The following is a 15,679-nucleotide window of genomic DNA, read 5'->3' on the forward strand; positions in this document are numbered from 1 at the left end:
GCTGAGCAGGCGCCATGCCTATCTGGCAATGGCATGAGTACAGCAGAGACTGAAGGGTTTAGAAAAACGGCAAGAAAAAATGTTTTTCCGTTTGTTTGGGACAAGAAGGGAGGGGGCGGGAGCACGTTGCATCATGGGAGGATGACAACCTTTCCAAAGGGATAGCTATCCATGGTGCACTGCTTTGATTGTCAACCCACACACGGCTAGCGGGGACGCAATACCCTGACACAATGAGCGTGGTGTGACCATGCTCCTGCGACTTATAAAATTCGGCGGGTGAAAGTCGATTGAAAATAAATCGACTTCACTCCGCAGTGCAGACATACCCTAAGAAAAACATGCGGTGCTTTAAACTCCAAGCCAGCACATAAAATAAATGTTATCTTTATTTGCAAGATCCTTCAGTTTCTCAAGTATATTATCTTCAAAAATTGTTTCTAATCCTTATAAAAACAGATGGCTAGAATGTCTGTGACTATTACAAGCTATAAATGTATATTTTATGAATTCTAGCATCTGTTAAGAAAACAGAGTAAGCTTTTTAACATATCCTACACATTTTTTCCTTGTTACAGGTCAATCTATTTCCAAAGGCCAGATGAGCTTCTTTCAGCAAAGTTCAGTCTTTTGTGCGTGAAGACAGTTTGCTTTGTGGATGGGTTTTGTGAGAAATGGCAGTAGATAACCTCTTTCCTGACTTTGATTTTCTCCTCAAGTTTGCTTGAAATTGTTGCATCTCTACCAACAGCTCAGGCACTGGTGGAGGAGTGACACTCTGCAGGTCAGCATACTGGATGCAGTGATAGACCCTGGCCTGGACCAGACAAAATGAGTCTTGTTTGGAAATTTTTAGAGGCTCATTTTGTATTTTTATGCCTTATTTTGTAGCAGTCGTAGAAGGGAAAAAAACAGCAGTAGCCCCAAAAAACAACTATACTGCCCCCCTACCTTTGACACTCCCTCCTCCTCCCCCACCATCAGCCTTCTGCTCATTTCAAGATCCAAAAATTGCCTGCCTTGCTTTAAAACTTCTGCTCCATCCTAAGTCCTGCCTGTCTCTACCCAACTGACTTTTCTTTCCACATACCTATCATCTGCCTCCTTTCTGCCCCCCCTCCCACTCCATCTTAGCATTTGTGGTGCAAGATCCTTCTCCTCTACAGCACCTACATCTGAAACAGCCTTTTCATTGTCAAGGACTAAAGACATCTCCCTTGGACACTCAGGCCCTGAGGGTGTAGCTTCCAGTGGGAAGACTAACTTACCTGCTCTTTGTTAGTAACACAGGTTTTTACATCCGGGAGGAATTCAGATAAATGACGCCTCACTCTTTGCTTGTAGGAGCAGCCCAGGATCTCACTCTTCTGTGATAATTGAAAAGAAAGCAGTTTGCTATGTTTGTTTCCCTCTTCAGGATTCTCCCTCCAGCCCTCTGTACATTGTCCTTTTTAAACAGCATCTCAGACAACAATACTGTTTTCCTCACCTGCTTTCCCTTCTCTTCCCACTGCTGCCACTCAGCCTCCATTTGTTCATCCATGTAACGGGTGAGTCTCTTCTCTTTCTGGACCATTTTTTGGAAACTCAGACTAAAATCTGAGATTGTGCCTGATTTTTCTTGCATGAAATTTGTCGCCGTGGGAGACTGCCTCTTCTGCTGGCTAAGCGTGTGCATAATGCTTCGAGTACCTCTGGGTACAAAAGCAGGAGGAGAGGATTAAACTTCCAAAGCAAACTACTAGCCCTTCCCCTTCTTCCTAGTGCAGCAGAATGGAGAACAGTCTACTCATTGAACTAGGAAATATTTAACACAGATACAGTATTAGGGCTATGTAAAATAATTAGAATAAGAGAGGACTTGAACTGGACCTCCTCTGGGTTCTGAAGAAGTCAGCATCGTTTCCCATTCTTCCCTCCCAACCCCCCTATCTATCATTATCTCAGATCTCTGCAATTCCTAGTTCATGGTGGAACTTGGCACTTCTGCTTCTAACACTGGCCACCTCTCCTGAGGCCCAGCTCTGCCCTCACTACTCTCAGGGGTTTCGATCAGAGTTGCATGGATGTACATGAGGGCTGGTTAGACCTACGGCATTTAGTGTCTAATCAGACCTAGGACAAATCTTCTCAGAGCAGCCCTAAAAACACAAGCGTATCAGACACTTTAGATAAGGCCCCACAAATTTATCTGAAGTTTAAATATGACAGACCCCCAAAAGTACAAGACAGACAGCCTTAAAAATGCAACTCAGAACCGTGGAGAAAGATATTTAACATCTGCTGAACAGAGATTTATAACGGATCATGGTAGCTATTGGGTTTACCCCCAACTCCTGCCAACACAAAATTTAATTAGCTAATCAGTTCCTTTAACGATCACCGTCCATTATTTGGAGTTCAGATACAAAGTACTGCACAAGCATATTGAAAACAGACATGACCAAGGGAAAAGCTAACGTATTTTCTATTCCACACCAGAAAGGCATTTGCTTAAATGTGACTCTTCAAAGACACACTCCAGTTCACTCACTCCCAATGAGGGAATTTGCCCTCATTTAGCACTTTCAGGGTCTGAGTGGACGCAACTCTTCGGATATCCGACGGCACCTCAGTTGGCATCAGATACTGCAACCCAACGTTCCATAATGACTGCCCAAAAGTCCCTGTCATTTAAACCAGCAGAAAAGAAAGGTCAGAATGAGGGCTGAATGCATGGCCCAGACAGAGCAATTAACAGCTTCCTACAAGCAAATCTGTCACTCTTGTTTGCCGTTAGAACTGCCTCCCCCATCTCTGCAGAAAGGCAGGTTTCTACAAGCTAAGCAGATAACAGCCTGTAGCCACCCAGGACTCTGTGGCTATCACTAGACTACATGTCACTCGAGCTGGGCGGGAATTTTTGGACAAAAAATTTTTTCCTTCAGAATATGCCAATTCATCAGAAGTGAATCTTGGTTTCTGGCCAGCCCCTACACACCATGGCCAGGCCAGGCTTCAGAGCCATAGCAGGAACAGGACTCTGCCCCTCGTGCTGTAAGCGTCTTTTCCACAAAATGCGAGCTCCCCATCAAGGCTTTACTATATATATATATATCAACCTTATCTTCCCAAGGGCTGCACATGTTCAGTAAGAAATGGGCACTCTGCCCATGGGATGGCCTCAGACAGGAGGCGGACACTGTAGCTCAGCTGGAGAGGTCAGGGTGCAGTGTTCTCCCTGAACATTTTCATCTGGGTCCTGAGCCATGAGGCGACATCCTTGTAGTTTTAGATTCAGTCTTTGTCAAGTCCCTTCTGCAGCACTTGCCTCACACCATAACCAAAACTGTATTGATGGACTCAGAATATTTCTAAGGATGTAATTTTTGGCGGGATCAATTTAAACTGAGCCGAGAGCCAGCCATCCCACCCAAATAAAAGCCTTTAGAGTTAAATTGCACTGAAGTTAGGAAGCCAGTTTTATCTAGTGAGACAGCGAGAGTGATACACTTCACTAAGATTGGACTATTCTGCCTCATAACCAAGGCCAGTCTCTAGACAACGCCCACTGGTGCAAACGGCTTAGCATTCCAAATGAGCGTACCTATGTGCCTTCCCGACAGCATCCAGAGTTTGACGTTGCAGTCATAGCTGGACGTGACAATCAGTCTGAGCTTTTCCACGTACACGATGTGGGATACATTCTTCAGATGACCCCTCCAAGAGTTTAGAAGATCTGGGGGGACGAGGGTGGTACTCCAGCCATCCAGGACCTGCAGAACAGATGACGTGAGAAATTAATTTGTGAAGATGCTCACTTGGGAAAAGCCCAGAAGCTTCATTTATAAAGGTTTGGGTCATTTTTAACCTATAATCATCTCCACTCCCCGTCTAAGCTATTTTTATGGCAGCTATCACCGTGGAATTTAAATACCATGAGAACATAATCTACTAAGAAAAAAAACTGCCGTCCCTTCAGGTTTGTGGACAGCAATGATAATAGTACAAAGCTCGTAGGGTTCTATAGTTCTGACACCTTTTTGACCATAATCGTAATTATGTTGATAGCTGTATGGATCAGCTGGCAAAGTCTTCCTTTTGTACCCCAGTTCCACTGGGAATCTCCAAATGGGTTGCACCCAATACAACACAAGGGAGTCAGGATCCTATTTGCCCCTATTTCTCAATTCGAAGACGACAATTGTTTTTGTGTTCCCTCTTGCTATGAAATCACATCTCACTGAGCCAGGAAGGGCTGAAGAACCTGTCCCGCCCCCCCCCCCCTTCCTCATGCAGGTGGTGTCAGTTTAATACAGGTCACCTCCAAGGGTGGGGAAAAGGGTAAGTTTTCATAATGCCACTCCAGAAAGAGAAATAATCATGGTAGTTATATTGAAAATAATTTCATGCATCAGCACATCTATGGATACCTTCCCAAAAGCAATGAGAGCAACCCAGATACACAGCTTAGTTAATCTACCAAGAGTTTCAAGATGTGGTCACTGAGACACTGGCGGACCGGGTGCCAGCTCACGCCAAGCTCCCTAAGCCTCATTGTACAATGACAAAGGCATGTCTGGAAGCCAGTCTAGCTCACCTGTGTGTTAATGTTGTTAAAATAGGTATCAGATTTATAAAATGGTGTTTAGACTTTATGAAATGCTTGTGAGTTGCTGCATGCATTAATCTCATGTATAATATCTGTATCCCACGTTATAAGGCAGTCTGTAAGTGTTTGCTCTGAAAGTGGAAATCCCCCCTGTCAGGAAAGAATCATTACCAAGTGTGAAATACTAGAGGGGTGTCACTTCCTGCCCAGCAAAAGAAGGAGCGTGGACACTAGACAAGCCATTGTCTGAAGATCTTGCTGATTGCTCCCCCCCACACCCATGAAAAGGAGATGTGCACAAGCACTTATCCCATCAGCGTGAGCTCTGAGAGGAATGGAATAAAAATCCTTGTCAAGAAGAAATTGATATGTCTATGCTGATTGATGTGTCTTTGAGTGCAAAGATCTCGAAGCATAAGCAAGGGATCTCCAGCTGTTTGGCCTGGATTAGCCTTAGAAGAGTTATAGAGCTTGCGTATTACAGCAGCTAATATGACCTTTGGAACCTAAGAATAACTCATTTGTGTGTGTACGTTTACCTACTTTAACATTGTAAAGAACTCATTTCTTTTCCTTAGTTAATAAATCTTTAGTTAATTTATTACAGGATTGGCTACAAGTGTGGTCTTTGGTGTAGGATCAAAGGTGCGACTGACCTAGGGTAAGTGTCTGGTCCTTTGGGATTGGGAATAACCTGAATATTGTTGCGATTTTTGGTGTAAGGCAAGCTATCCTGGGTGGCAAGATAGCACCCGAGGGGACTGTCTGTGACTCCATAGTAAGGCTGTTAATAAGTGATTGAGGAGTTCACACTTGACACATGGCTGGTGAAATCGAAGTATAGAATTCACAACCAGTTTGAGGTTTGTGCCCTGCTTCTACACAGTCTGCCCTGAAGTTGGTACTCAGGCTCGTGAGCCACTCCAGACAGCGTGACAGTCACACTTCCAATAAGCTTCTAAAAATACAGAGGCAATATTTATGGGCTTAGGGTGGGATTTTCCAAAGCACCTATGTTATTTAGGAACATAAATCCCACTTATTACGCAGGTACATCTTAGAGGCCCGCTGAAAATTCAGCCCATACCATACAATTTTTGAAATGCCAACCCAACCCGAATGTGATGAGGAAAGCTTAGTGAAACAAGGCTCTGCTACTGCTAATTAACAATATGTAAAACTCTTTTCAGCACAGATTCTGCAATGCTTCTACCTCATTAGTTCCCATAGATGGATTTTTTCTGGCACGAACTCTGCAGTACTTTGGGATTAAGTCACGAAACGTGTTCTCATTTCTACGCGATGTTTCCGTCTTTCCTGCTCTGGGAAGTTTCTTTACCTCTTTTGCTGTGCAATAACTCTCGATATCCCAGATCTAAGGAAAGATGTGGTTAGTAACTGTTCCATTTTCATTTTCAGAACCACCATGTTGTACATTCCCCAAGGCCGCCCAGGAAGTGACCAGTCATACCTCCCCCGTTCACCAGAGTCTGAGCGGTGCACGTAACTCATCCCCCAGTTTTCATTGTGTGACATCTCTGGAGACAAGAGATAGTTCCATTTTCTCTCCAGTTTTATTCATTCATTCACTGGGTTTTCAATTAAGATCTCAAGTTTTCACACAACTCATTACTTTCCCAGCCTGGTTGGTTTGGGTCTGTTTTGAACTGCGCACAAGTTACCAATCTGATGACTTTACTCCTTATCTCCAGAGTCAGACCTTCAAAGAGGCTGTTACTCAGACACAATAAAGCAATCACCTTAATGTAGCCTAGGGAATCTCCAGTCAGCAAGATGAAGTCCTCTGGATCCGTGGACATGGTACCGACTACTGCATTCACATCACCATGCACTGCCCGAAATTTGCCCAACATCCCTCCTTTGCTACTGACTGACCAGGCATAGATATAGCCACCTGCAGAGCTGGTTAGCAGAATGGCTGTGTCAGGAGATTGCTCACGTGTGTGCAGGAAAAGAACCTGCAAAAGAGAAAGCCATAGCAACACATGCCCTGCCTACTCTCACTTCCACTTTGATTGCTGGATAGGTCAGCGAGAAACGTCTTGTCTAACCTTTTCCACGGCAGCTGGGAGGCCCTTCAACTCTTCCTGCCAATTTGGACAGTGTTTCTCTTGGTTGCTGGTTTCAGCAGCATCTTGGTCTTTGGGAGAATCACTTTCCATCTCACTGCTTTGCCCTCCTGGAGGCTGGGCTGCCTACAGAGTCAAAAGCACCACCACATACCTATAACCAGGCCTCACGCTGAAGTCTGGTTAGATTCTGTTCTTCTCAGCAGCAGACTCCACAGGGTGGTAAGACGTGACGGTGCTTTTCTGAGGGGCCAACTGCTCTTTCAACCTTAACTATAGGAAGTTCTGTTATAAGGCCAGGTCCTGAGACCCTTTTACAGAGGTGAATAAGGACCAAAAGAGGTGGAGAGTTATGTCAGAAGCATGCAAGGGGGAGGGAAAGAAGCAAGAGCACCAGGAGGCCACACTGAATTTTTACCATTGGATGCTGAGGGTAGGTTTCACTGTGTAAAAGATGACCATGCTTATGCAGTGATATGTCTTCACCCCATCTTGGAACAAGCCAGAGACTGTTATGGGTTTAGCCAAAAATCCCAAGAGCCTTCACAGAACCATACCTGCTGCTCTTTAGTTTGATCCTGTTGCTTTTCTCTGGACTGTCTTATAACAGATGGCACAGGAGCCAAATTTCCGCGTTGGCCAGAAGAGGAAATAGAAGGATCCTCAGCAGTTAAAAGCCTAGTTGAGACGCTAGTCCTCGAGTCTGCCCAGCGCTTTTTCCCAGACTCAGCATGGCTGCTGGGCTTTACTGCTAATGATGGTTTCTTTGGGATATTTCCTCTGCTGGGATCCTCTTTACTCTCAGTAAAGACCTAAGCAATGGGAACAAAAATCGCATTTCAATGTGAAAAGATCCCTAGAGACTTTTCCCATCTTCCTTTTTCACATTGCTACATCCCATCCCACCTGCTGGGCTGCATTACTGAAACGGCCATGAGTTCTTCACTTGCAAACCAGACCCAGCCATTCAGGCCAGTAGCACCACTTTTCTGGTGCAGTAGCTTAAGGAGAGGTAGAATCCCTGTTTGTATTGAGAAGTAGCTGCCAGTGTGACTAAATTAGGGTCTGATCCACCTCCCATTTGTGTCAATGGCAAAACTTCTGTTGACTTCAGTGAGAGAAGGACTGAGCCTTTAATACGTGGAACAAATACCACATGCAAATAGATTGCCAATAAAAGCTTTGGAGGTTCATAGTGGTCAAAACGTCCCACAGTCCAGCCTTGTAAAGCATTGGAGCAAAACATAATTCACTTATAAAGCACAGCACAAATCTATACTCTGTCCCCCAGTGTGCAGGTGCTAGCTCTGTTCTATAGGAGCGACAAGAGAATTCTGGGTACTGACATGCAAATGAAACACCAAGTGACTCTTCAGACTCCACGATTTCAATCTAAATTTGGTGCAGTGGTATGGCAGCTGCTGTCTCACAACGAGTTATGCGCACTCTGACCTGGACAGGAACAGCCTTGTCCTGTGCCACAACCAACTAGAAACAAGATATTTAATAAAAACACAGTTGGCTGTACTTTAAATATCTTGTTTCTGATTGGCTGGAGTACTATTAATATTCATAATTATTTTATTTGGATAATTTCTCCATCACTCCCAGCTTAGTGTCTAGAGGATGCCTGTCCAAAACCATAAAACGGGAAGAACAGGGACATTCTAAAGCAGGATGGAGGAACACTGGCAGAACTAAAGGCACACAGCCTGGCTCCAGCTCACATCCATACCTAATTTTAACAAGCAACAAATGAAACTTTTTTTTTAGATAAAAAATATTTTTAAGTGTAAATCATAAGAATGGCCACACTGGGTCAGACCAATGGTCCTTCTAGCCCACTATCCTGTCCTCCAACAGTGGCCAATGCCAGGTGCTTTGGAGGGAATTAACAGAACAGAGCAATTTGTCAAGTGGTCCATCCTCTGTTGTCCAGGCCCAGTTTCTTGTTGTCAGAGGTTTAGAGAGATCCAGAGCATGGAGTGTGTCCCTGGAAATCTTGGCTAACAGCCGTTGATGGACCTATTCTCCATGAACTGATTGGCAGAGACCCTGGGGCACAGGTCACTCGTAGGTTTAAACGAGTGTAAATGGTGGATTCTCTCTAACTTGAAGTCTTTATGCCATGATTTGAGGACTTCAGTAAATCAGCCAGAGGTTATGGGTCTATTTCAGGAGCGGGTGGGTGTGGTTCTGTGGCCTGCCATGTGCAGGAAGTCAGACTAGATGATCATGACTGTCCCTTCTGGCTTTAAAGTCTATAATTCTTTTTGAACTCAGTTATACCTTCACAACAGCCACTGTTAACGACTTCCACAGGTTGACTGTGTTGCATGAAGAAGCACTTCCTCTTTTGTTTGTTTTAAACTTGCTGCCTATTAATTTCATTGGGTGACCCCTGGTTCTTGTGTGATGTGAAGAGGTAAATAACATTTCCTTATTCACTTTCTCCACACCATTCATGACATTAGAGCCCTCCATCACATCCCTCTTTAGTTGCCTCTTTTCCAAGCCGTACAGTCCCAGTCTTTTTAATCTCTCATATGGAAGCTGTTCCATACCCCTAATCATCTCTGCTGCCCTCCTCTGTACTTCTTCCAATTCTAATATAACTTTTTGAGATGGGGTGACCAGAACTGCACACAGGATTCAAGGTGTGGGCATACCACGGCTTTATATAGTGGCATCACGATCTTTTCCGTCATCCTGTCTATCCCTTTCTGAATGATTCCTAACATTCGGTTAGCTTTTTTTGATTGCTGCTGCACATTGAGCAGATCGTTTCAGAGAACTATTCACAATGATTCGAAGAGCTCTCTCTTGAATGGCAATAGCTTATATCCCATCATTTTGTATGTAGTGACAGAGCAATCTGATTAGCTGACCTTGTTATAATTTGGTGCACACATCCCTTCAATGTAACATTAACCAGATGGCACATTTAACATACTGTAGCACTGTATTGTGTAGGAAACGGAGCTGGGCAACTGTTCTTGAACTTACCCTGTTTGGTGTAAGTGTCAAAGGACTCTGGGATGCATTAAACCTGCAGACGGCCTGTCCCGAATCTATGTTCCAGATCACTACATCTCCATCGCAGGAAGCAGTAGCAAAGAGTTCATCGTTATATTTGGCTATAGATAAGATGTCTTCTGAGTGATAAGATTTCCAGTGTTTGTATTCAATTACCTCATCTTCTTTAACATCTCTGGTGAGCAAGATCGAACAGTCATCCAGGAAGAACAGTGCATTTAATGAAGTTAGAAGGAAGTGGACTGTAAAGTACAACAAATCCCTCTCTTAAGAGCATAATCAGCTTCACGTTTTACCATTGGTACATTCATGGAGACATTTGGTACACATCTGGGTTAGAGTTAATGAGCCAGCAATGGGAACCAAGGAGATACATTTTTACAATGGATCACATAACCCCTGTCCACTTCCTACTTACTGGTACCATGTAACTCTTTTATTCCACCCAGCCACATATATCTTCAGATTGATATACAGAATTCCGCTGATCTATGGGAAAGACAGAAACGATGCTAAGGTGTAACAAGCAACTGCCTGGAAAAAGTGCTCACACGTGCAAAATCCACACTTCTTTTGCTCAAAATTTGCACAAATCAGGTAATTGTGCACCCAGTTACCTATCACTGGTGTCACACTTGGCCAAACAAAACAATTTGTGCATAGAGAACCTGCCTTCGCAGCACAATGGATGCCTCTGCAATGTTTGCAGGGTTTTTTTCAAACAGTTTGAAAGTCTGGCCCTGAGAGGATCCCATTAGCAAGTAAGAATGTTACTGGTACTTCAATTTGTCAATCTATTCCCTTTTACTTATCCTAGGACAAAAACCGCTATGATATCATCACCCCCTGCTTCCTGGCAGGCTGAATCAGAGCATAATGAAATGGTGCTTCTACTCCAGGCTGGGGCAGAGGAGAGATGGACATGACAAGTGCTAATAAAACACCTCTCTCCTCTCACGAGGTGCTGACCTCCGTTTTATCCAAGTGAGGCATCTCAAGCAAACAGGCTCCATTGTTGAAGTTCCAGAACTTGATCATCCCATCTTTCAAAGCGGTGATGAGGCGTCTCTCTGGCCCATCAAAAGTCATTGCTGTTATTTCGGTATGCTTCCCCTCCGAGGTCATAAACTGCATCATCTTTTGCCCAGTCATGATATCCCAGACTCTGACCATCCCGTGATGGCAACCACTCACCACCTGCATAGAACACCAGGAAGGAAGAGACACTGTTAGTGTATTGAGCTCTCAGCATTCCTAGGTCATAAGACATAATGGAGGGAACAGATCACTGCATTAGACATTGATATGTCATTACTGCAGTTTATTAGTGACCACAGATATTAAGACAGTTTATAATCCTGCTTGTACTCCTGACACTCACCTGTTTGAAGTTCCTGTTATACAGTGCTGTACATAGGGGCTGGTCATGGGATGTGACTTCTGAGTTAAAGGTATCCATGAATTCCGTCTCTCCATACAGAATTCCAATCTGGATTGAAATAGATTTTTACAAACCACAAACTGCAAAAATAAATATTTCTGCAAAAAGAATAATCAGGATTGGAATGAAAGATGAAATATATGAATCAGCGCGGCTACCTCCAGGCAGTAAATGGAACATGGTCTAAAGGTAACTAGATGCTTCAAGAATAGGGAGACTGTCAGCAAAGATAGCCCCACAATATTACTAAAGCTCCCAAGGAAAAATAAATCAGTATCTCAAGAATATTTGCACTGCTGTGTTACTGACATCAAAGTACCACTAAAGTCCACTGAAATACCCAACCTGTAATAGTCTTTCAGAATGACCATCCTTCTGCAGATACACTAGGAGGAATTTTCCACCCTATTTTTAGATTACATCCAGATGTTGCTTCTTTCAGGGCTGGGATATCGGGAACTGATGTCACAGTATCAGCCGGTTTGTACTGGCTCAGCCAGCAACCTCTAAACAGCACCTTCTAAACAACTACTTGGGGGAAGAGGGGGCAGTTCTAGGGACAGTTTTAGACAGTTGCACCCCAAGATTCATTAGTTGGTTGAGTGCTCAAATTCCCCACGGTGGGTCTCTGACTCAGCTGTTTAAATAAACCTTTTTCACTTGCGTAGCTTTCATCTCTAGTCAGAACCTACTACTGAACCAAAATCCAGCATTGACTAATACCACCACCATGTATCACTTACAGTATTTAGCACTTTATGTCACCAAAGCTCCGTAAAAACATTTAAGGGGCAGGACCTAGCAAAGTGCTGTGTTCATGCAATCCCCACTCACTTCAATAGGAACTGATGGTGCTCAGCACCTTACGGGAAGCCCGCAGAACTCTGCAGGATCAGGCCAAACCCTGCTCCCCTGACTCATGCAAGCAGCCCCACTGACTCTCTGTTTGTTCACATGAGTACAGTGAGAATTTTCATCCAAATCTTGCTGACAACATCCCTGGGAGGTAGCTGAAGTATCACTGTCCCAGTTTTGCAGATGGGTACACAGGCGGAAATTAGTTGACCTGCGGTAGGCCACACAGCAAGCCAGCGGCAGAGATGGAACTAGAAAGATAGCACCTGTCTCATGCTGTCTCCACTAAGCCATGCTATGTCTCAGAGGATGGACATCCATCCCATGCACAAGGTTCCATGTAAGACTGGATTGGGATTTGTTTAATCCTTTTTCAGAAGAAATGTCAATTTGGTGAAACCCAACCTGCTGGTGAAACAGGGTCAGCGTCAACCAATTCCCCAGCTCAACAAAACGTAGAGAAAAAAGTTTGAAAGCAGTCAAAACATTTCATTTCAATATTTTCAGAATGAAAAACGCCGGTTTTCCAGTTCAAAACAACTTTTCTTTTTGAAATTTAAGCTAGTCAGACTGAAAATAGGCTAACAAGAAAAAAGGGCGAAATCGAAAACGTCGTCATCATCAAAAGGAAACGTTTCAATCAACCCAAGCCAAGCACTTGTGCTGTGTCTGCCTTTGAGCTGGGTGGGGTGATTTCCTGCTCGTGTAGGGAAAAAAACGTTCTAGTTCTGCTCAAGCTAGTACCTAAAAATAGCAGCGACGCCAGGGTAGCATGGGCAGCATCTTGGGATTCCCTGGATTTGTACCCGAACAACTAGCTCATGCCCCAGCCCACACTAGCCCCAGCTTCACTGCTATTTTTACGTGTTAGTTCGAGCAGAGCTAGCACAGGTATGGCTACGTCAGCTGAGAATCACGTCTCCCAGCTCAAACATAGACGTAGTTTCAGGTTTTTTTTACTTGTGAACATTCTCGTGATGTCAATCTTTCACTTCCATTCCGATGGTGAAAATACTCAAATTCTCAAAAACACTCGCAGGTTGGGAAAGACCCATCCTACCCAGCTCCAGTCCCATGGAGGTCCTAATGGTTTAAAGGATGTAGAAGCCTGGCGCTGGGCTTTTGCACAAGAGTGAATTTAAAATCAACAAGATTAAAGTCTTTGAACGCCAGTCAAGAATTACTCACTCACTGATGACAGTCAGGAAAGATGAGCAAAGAAAGGAGATCTGTCGTCCCAAAAATGTGTTTTCCTTTTGTGAAAAAAAAAATTAATTATGTCTTCTCTTAAAAGATAAAATAACTAACTCACGGAGAAGGTGGTGCAGATCAGGATGTTGTTTAACATGCTGTAATAGGCATCAACAATCGGGCAATTTCCTAATGAGATACTCCTGCCAGGAATGGACTGGAGACAAAAATGATCCAGCAAATCCCAAACACGGATATTCTGAAGGATGCAGGGAAAAAAACAGAAGTCAAAGGGATTAAGGCATTTGTGAAGCACATTACAGAGATCATGCTGATTAACTGCTCAAACCAGAGGAAATAAACACTTCCCATATGCTCACTTCCCATATGCTAATGTCCAAACATGCACAATCCCAATGCATTCCCTACAGAATTCTGTTCACTGCAATAGCCCAGGAATCGAGGCAAGGACCTGCCAGATAGGAACAGCCTTCACCAAGGAAACTAAATACCAACATTCTCAGAGAAATGTTTGTTTTGGTTGCAGAATTCCAGAGAAGATTGCATTAACGGATGACACTGCGCTAGCTTTACATTAAAATACAAGCCGTGTGATTGGAATGCTTAGGGGATTTGATTCAAACCCACAACCTACCAGGAGATTCAAAACTAAAGCTAAAGTCCTAATGTTTCAGCCTTTTGTACTGCCCTGGGTCCTTCCCCCGACCAGTGCTAGTGAGCTGAGCACAAGAAACCAGGACACAATAAAAAAAGTCTCCTTGTACCCGACATATACTGAAGATGTAGCTACAAACAAAGGTAGAATGGCATCACTGAAGATGGATAAGGACTGGACAGTGACACTGCTTCCCTCTGGGTTTTGGCGGGGTTAAGACTAACAGGACCAGAGGATGGCAAGGAGAAGCTAATCGCACTTTCATATACTGGAAGCCCCTAACTAAACAGACGTAGGAGCTTCCCAACCTCATGGCAGCTATAATATTTGACTAACTGATTCTGGTGCCCCTCAGTAGCGCAAAGATGTAATTTTCCATTCACCCAGGACAGTTTCACCAACGTTTAACTTCTTTTTGAGGAACACACACTAATGATACCAAAAGCTCCTCCCTCACTCCCGTTTCTGGGTCAAGCATTAAAAGAATCTCTCTCAAAACTAATACAAATCAAGCTGGTTGTTCAGCACAGCAGCTCCTGCACACACCAGACCCCCAGAAGTATCATCTATTAAGTACTACTGATATTTAGACAATGAAGCTTTCCAAGTCCCCGAGCCCAGAAACGTAGGGCTGCAAATGCAACAATCCATTTTTCCTTTAACCCAGACTTCGTACTTTGTCTTTGGAGATGCTGAGGATGGTGTTTCTCTTGCCATTCACTATTATGTGAGTCACAGCAGTAACATGGCCTTTCATCAGCGTGATGGGGCTGTTGGTAACGAAGGGATTCCATATTCTAACCAGTGGATCCAACCCCCCGGTCACTAATGAAAAGAAAATACATTTGGGTTACAAAAGAAGGCATTTCTCTACAGATGACGACGTAAGGAATATGTATTAATGAAGTTTTTTGCTGGTTGATACTTCAACGAAAATTATACTAACACCACTAAGAGCAGGAGGGAGAAGAAAATTCTCATTGCCCATGCTCCACTTAACCCCCTATTTGAGAGTTTCAATGAGACTTACACGGAATACTACATAGGCTGTGTGCTGGCTTTTACACAGGGGTAAATTTCACCCATACAAAGTACAATCAATCTGTGGAACTTGTTGCCAGGGGATGTTGTAAAGGCCAAAACTAAAGCGGGTCCAAAAAAGAACTAGATAAGTTCATGGAGGACAGGCCCATCAATGGCTATTAGCCAGGATGGCCAGGGATGGAACACCATGCTCCAGGTGTCCCTAGTCTCTGTTGCTAGAAGCTGGGAGTTGACGACAGGGGATGGATCATTTGATGATTGTCTGTTCTGCTCGTTCTCTCTGGAGCACCTGGCATTGGCCACTGTTGGAAGACATGACTCCTGGCTAGATGGATCATTGGTCTGACCCAGTGTGGCCGTTCTTATGTTCTTATATTAATTCTGCACCACCTATATTAGGAGGCCACTGCCATTAAAGTAACCAGTTTCTGATGATCTCCTACAAGGCTGCTTAACACATGGCTCTCTGTATTTTAACTGTTATACTTTCTGGACACGTGTCTTTTTTATCAAAGCTTTCAACACAGCAACTATAGATGAGTGCAGAGATCAGTGGGGTGAAAAAATGGGCTTTGATGATGGCAACTTACCAAGCACATTCATCTCAGGTGAGTAATCAAAGCAAAGAATGCCTTTCTTTAAAGCAATCGTTGATGATCTAGAAGAGAGAAAATAAAATGAACAGACTTGTGCAAGACCTACAGCTGGTCCTTTTTAAAAGTGATGCAGATTTGGTGGGCAAGGCTGTGGAAAAT

The 15,679-nt window shown here is 43.8% G+C and overlaps 1 protein-coding gene across 1 annotated transcript in view; it reads right to left on the reverse strand.

Moving 5' to 3' along the window:
• Positions 1 to 352: 352 nt before the first annotated feature.
• Positions 353 to 15,679, reverse strand: part of EFCAB8 (EF-hand calcium binding domain 8) — a 32,115-nt gene continuing 16,788 nt past the window's right edge. Inside the window, 16 exon segments of the mRNA XM_067554540.1 lie at positions 353 to 817; positions 1,269 to 1,367; positions 1,490 to 1,694; positions 2,534 to 2,666; positions 3,587 to 3,755; positions 5,805 to 5,966; positions 6,352 to 6,570; positions 6,664 to 6,807; positions 7,239 to 7,493; positions 9,688 to 9,892; positions 10,136 to 10,206; positions 10,687 to 10,914; positions 11,099 to 11,206; positions 13,326 to 13,463; positions 14,557 to 14,705; positions 15,515 to 15,582. Of these exon segments, the coding sequence (XP_067410641.1) occupies positions 623 to 817; positions 1,269 to 1,367; positions 1,490 to 1,694; positions 2,534 to 2,666; positions 3,587 to 3,755; positions 5,805 to 5,966; positions 6,352 to 6,570; positions 6,664 to 6,807; positions 7,239 to 7,493; positions 9,688 to 9,892; positions 10,136 to 10,206; positions 10,687 to 10,914; positions 11,099 to 11,206; positions 13,326 to 13,463; positions 14,557 to 14,705; positions 15,515 to 15,582 (2,548 nt within the window). The 3' untranslated portion in view covers positions 353 to 622.

Source organism: Emydura macquarii, unplaced genomic scaffold (assembly GCF_026122565.2).
Source record: "Emydura macquarii macquarii isolate MOO-44397 ecotype Brisbane River unplaced genomic scaffold, CSIRO-AGI_Emac_v2 contig_1483, whole genome shotgun sequence".
NCBI classification, from domain to species: domain Eukaryota; kingdom Metazoa; phylum Chordata; order Testudines; family Chelidae; genus Emydura; species Emydura macquarii.